The sequence below is a fragment of the Oryzias melastigma genome, unplaced genomic scaffold (assembly GCF_002922805.2).
Source record: "Oryzias melastigma strain HK-1 unplaced genomic scaffold, ASM292280v2 sc00329, whole genome shotgun sequence".
Classification (NCBI taxonomy): Eukaryota; Metazoa; Chordata; class Actinopteri; order Beloniformes; family Adrianichthyidae; genus Oryzias; species Oryzias melastigma.
This window is the reverse complement of record NW_023416932.1, coordinates 45,220-49,751: the sequence shown is the minus strand read 5'-3', so window position 1 is coordinate 49,751 and position 4,532 is coordinate 45,220. Positions and strand designations below refer to the sequence as shown.

Below are 4,532 nucleotides of genomic sequence, written 5' to 3'. Positions count from 1 at the left end.
ACACAGACAGAAGCTCATTGGCTGATTCTCTGTGACATCACATCAATCATGTTCCTCTGTTTGGAGGTTCTTCTAAGTTCTGCTCTCAGCAGCTTCAACAGTGATGCAGAACTCTCTTCAACCAATCACTGAATCAGAGTCCAGAACTGCTGGTTTCTACATCTCAGTCAGAGGAAGAATGAGAGGAAACACAAAAGAAGAGCCCATCAGTGGAGGAGCAGCTGATCTGTTAGTGAAGGAGGATCAGAGCTGATGATGATGAGGGTTTCCTCTGCAGATGAAGGCTGGAAGAAGGTTTGTGTGAGCTGATCCAGTGGATCCAGTCAATCCAGCAGCATGGATCAGTGTGAGGACACACAGGAGGGAGCCCCTCCCTCTAAAAGCACTCTGTGTGGGGAAGATGAGAGCCAGAGCAAAGCTCAGAGGTGAGATGAACATCTCTAACTGTCCAGGACTCTTCTCCATGTCAGAGCTCAGCACTCACACCAGCAACCACCATTCTTCACAGGAACCAACCTGGATCTGGACCTGGATCTGGATCTGGACCTGGATCTGGATCTGGATCCAGCTGTGCGTCCTTCAGGAGTGACAGATCAAAGGGTCAACCTCCTCACCTCAAAGCCATCAGTTCAGGAGTGGAACAGTAAGTGTTTGTCAAAAACATGTTATGAATTTAACTGAAATAAACTTATGCAGGGTCACACAGCTGATTTTAACAGACTGTCTCAATGCAGATTAGTTTGTTCATGATCTGAGTTCAATAGTTTAAACATGGAAGACAATCTGATGAACCTCCATAACAAAATAGTTTAGTTTTTAATAAAACAAATGTTTTCCCATCAGTTTCCAACAGAGATCTGGATCTGGATCTGGATCCAGCTGTGTGTCCTTCAGGAGTGACACATCAAAGGATCTTAATCCTGACTTCAAGTCCATCAGTTCAGCAGTGGAACAGTAAGTGTTTGTCAGAGTTAAAGGAGTCTGGATAATAGTTCAGATGATCAATAGTTTTCAGATGAATGACTTGAGTTCTGGTTCAGTTCTTGAACACTCTGATCAGACTCTCTTGGATCATCATGTGTGATCAGATCTTTTCAGTTGATCTTCTGAGAGTCTCTGAGATCAGAGATGTTGGAGAAACTTTAAACAGAAATGAATCTTTCTACATTTTCTGATCTGGATAAATGTTTGGATCAGAAAAGAAACCGTTTTGTCAAATATGTTAATGATAACTTTTTTTATTTTCTTAATTCTTAATGACAATCATCCACTACATCTCTGAGTCCTCTATTTAGGTCCACAAAAACCAGAGCTAATATTTAATGATCATTTAACAATAAAGGAATTTACCCCAATAATGTTATTATAATTTGTCCTTAATAGAGGAATTAAAGTAACCCTTGATTATTTGTGCTCAGTTACCAACTAAGAAACAATCTAAACAATTGTAGCATTCAAGGGGTGAATATGAAGTATTCAATCCCAAAGTTGGTTGAAAAATATAAATTTTACTAAACTGAAATTTAATAAAATTATCCTCGGGGCACCACCTTCGTAATGAAGGAAAATATTACTCATCAATGATTAGCCGCTACTTCTAATCAATAAAGTAATAATCAATTAATCAGTCTCTCAACTTTAGGTCGTTTGTACCATTTGAATTGAATTTACCACAAAGAAGAAATGATGATACCCGAACAATGACGTCCTTCTGAATATTTATTGAATAACATGAGGTTAAACAAGCAGAAATAATGGACGGAAAAGCATGGAAAGCAATCAACATATGTGGAACACAGAATATAACTTTAACTAATAACTAGAAGTAGGAAAATGAGAAGAAAAGACACACAATATTGAGGTGAGGAATGCTAAATGTGTGGATGCATTAAGTGTGTGTTGTGCATAAAAAGGGTGGTGTTACTGATCTGAGAATAAGCTATTCTTAAAAGGAGGAATTCAAAACGGGGCAAAGATGTTACTCTTGCAAAAATAGTTAATCTTTGTTCTAACCACCAGCAGTTGACTGAATGAGCGAAGTTCAACTTCTCACCAGCGGTCTGTAGATCTGGATCTGCTCTGCCAGGAAGGGTGGTTGGTCCCGTTCCTAGCCGGATGGTTCAGGCGGGCCGTGGAGGCGAGATCTGCAGCCAGGTGTAGAAGGAAAGGGAACCTGCAGTTCTGCTGGTTCTGCTCTGTTCAGTCACTTAGCTTCTGGGGTGGTCGAACGATTTCTCTATTCCGTTTTGTGAATAAAAAATATAAGTTGCAAAGCTGGCCGGACAATGAAACTTATCGAATGGTCTAGCATTGAAAATCAGTTTCAAAATAAAAGCATCAAAAATTGTAAAAAATGTTGGAATCAGTCTATGAAATAAACGGGAGACAAAAAGGTTGAAAAGGAAGAAAGCGCGTGTTTAAAAAAAAAAAAAGTGATCTTAAGACTGGAAGAACTTAGATGTTTCTGTTCTGTTCCTGTTCTGGCTTCAGGCTTGTTAGGCCCTCTTGGCTTGTTAGGCCCTGCTCTGGCTTTTGAATGAGAGAGGCAGGGCCAGAATCACCCAATCAGTGGGGATTTGAGGTGTTTTACGATTGGAGGTAATTTGCATATCCTAATGAGCTCTGGATATGCAAATATCAGGGGTGTTACTTTATTCTGGTCTCTGGATGTGTTTATTCTTAATGCTGAATTAAAAACAAAAGGGGTTTCTATCAAACAAAGTTTGGACAACCCTATATGTGTGTATGAATCCTGTATGTGGCACAATAAAACACTTCCCAAAGTCCACATAAACACAGAAGATCAATTCTCCAAGCTTTGACGGTTACACATGATTATTTCATGGAATTTAACCTCAAAGTAGTTGTGAATCTTCTTCTGTTAGGAATAAAGGTTTGATTACACACATGTAATAATAGGACATTTCTTTTGGAGCTGTGAAGAGATGTTTTACATGTTAGATTCAATTAACAAAAGTCCTGTGTTTTAAAACATGAAAAAGTCACATGTTTCACACAAAGACTCCACAGGGGTCGACCTGCTGGAACCAAAAGATCCTTTGAAGGTGACGGGTCGAAACTAACCAGAGTTTGGAATGTGAAATAGCCCGGGTTCTGGCTGGTTAAACAAGAGTTTAATGACTTAACATCTGAGTGGGAAATAGAGGTTTTAGACTTTATTGCCCCTCTGCTGGGAGAGGAACTCTGTTATCTTGAGAAGATGCACTCCAAATAAAAGCTGGGTTACCAAATGGTCAACACAGGTTATCACAGTTGTTTCCAAGGGTGGAATGCCACACAAGCTGACCAGGCTGCACGGTGACGCAGTTGTTAGCGCTCTTGCCTCACAGCGAGAAGGCCCCGGTTCAAATCCCGGCTGGGGGATTTGGGACATTTCTGTGAGGAGTTTGCATGTTCTCCCCGTGCATGCGTGGGTTTTCACCGGGGACTCCGGCTTCTTCCCACATCCAAAAACATGCTTCATAGGTTAATTGGTGACTCTAAATTGCCCCTAGGTGTGGATGTGAGAGTGGATGTGTGTGATTGAGGCCCTGAGACAGACTGGCGACCTGTCCAGGGTGAACCCCGCCTTCGCCCATCAGCGGCCGGGATAGGCTCCGGCACCCCCGTGACCCCGGACGGGACAAAGCGGTCAGGAAAATGGATGGATGAATGAACTTCAGTTAGATCCTAAATTGGAAACATAAAGCAATAACACTGTGGTTGACAGGTTTCTCTCTCAATTTTTTTTTATCTGGTAAGAACTAAGAGATCAAATGTTGCAAGAAATAACTTTGATAATTTGGACAGTCTGAGGGGAACTCTCTCTTTTTGGTGGATTTTTAAAATAAATCATCTAGCTCTGATGTTACGGTCAAGTTTGTGAAACCACAAGTTGAATTCACAGTTATCTGTGACCATTTACTGCAGAACATATATCTAGTGAAACTTTCAGAGAGAAATGCTTCGAGTGTGTTACATTAACCTACTGCCTTCATAATGTCTGCAGCCTGAAAACTATGAAGTTTCTGGAAACTTATTCTGAAACAGAAGTAGTTATTGATTGAAATTCTTCAAGGTTCTGATATGAACCAAAGTTTCCACTTTGAAAAGTGCTGCTTGAGCTTTGCATCACAGACAGTATAAACACTTAAATGACTTTCTATAGACATGGACAGTATGTTAATATGACCCCCTGGTTGGAAGTTAAATCTAAAAATTCAAGTGTAAAATGAAAATCGAATGATTCTGTATAACTTCAATTTTTACTTAAAAATAAAAATGAATTTGTATATTTAAAATAATATAAACCAAAAGAATAGTAATTATGGATTAAATGAAACTACAAAGTTTCTGTAATAATGTTGACATTTTTTTAAGTTAATTCTTTTTACTGTAAAGTCAATAGGAACTGACTTTTTGTGTAACATTCTAGCTGTGACTATGTGAACTGATCTGACTCAAGTTAGTTTTATTTGAATCCTCCCAGCACAGACAGAATGGATCTGATGGTTCTGGTTCTCCACAGAGTG

The 4,532-nt window shown here is 39.6% G+C and overlaps 1 protein-coding gene across 1 annotated transcript in view; it reads left to right on the top strand.

The window, feature by feature from the left end:
• Positions 1-371: 371 nt before the first annotated feature.
• The window catches only part of LOC118598320, a 6,568-nt gene continuing 2,407 nt past the window's right edge, over positions 372-4,532 (top strand). The window contains exons 1-4 of the mRNA XM_036210967.1: positions 372-425; positions 509-643; positions 844-954; positions 2,087-2,154. Coding sequence (XP_036066860.1) covers positions 401-425; positions 509-643; positions 844-954; positions 2,087-2,154 — 339 coding nt within the window. The 5' untranslated portion in view covers positions 372-400. The remainder of the gene's footprint in view (positions 426-508; positions 644-843; positions 955-2,086; positions 2,155-4,532) is intronic.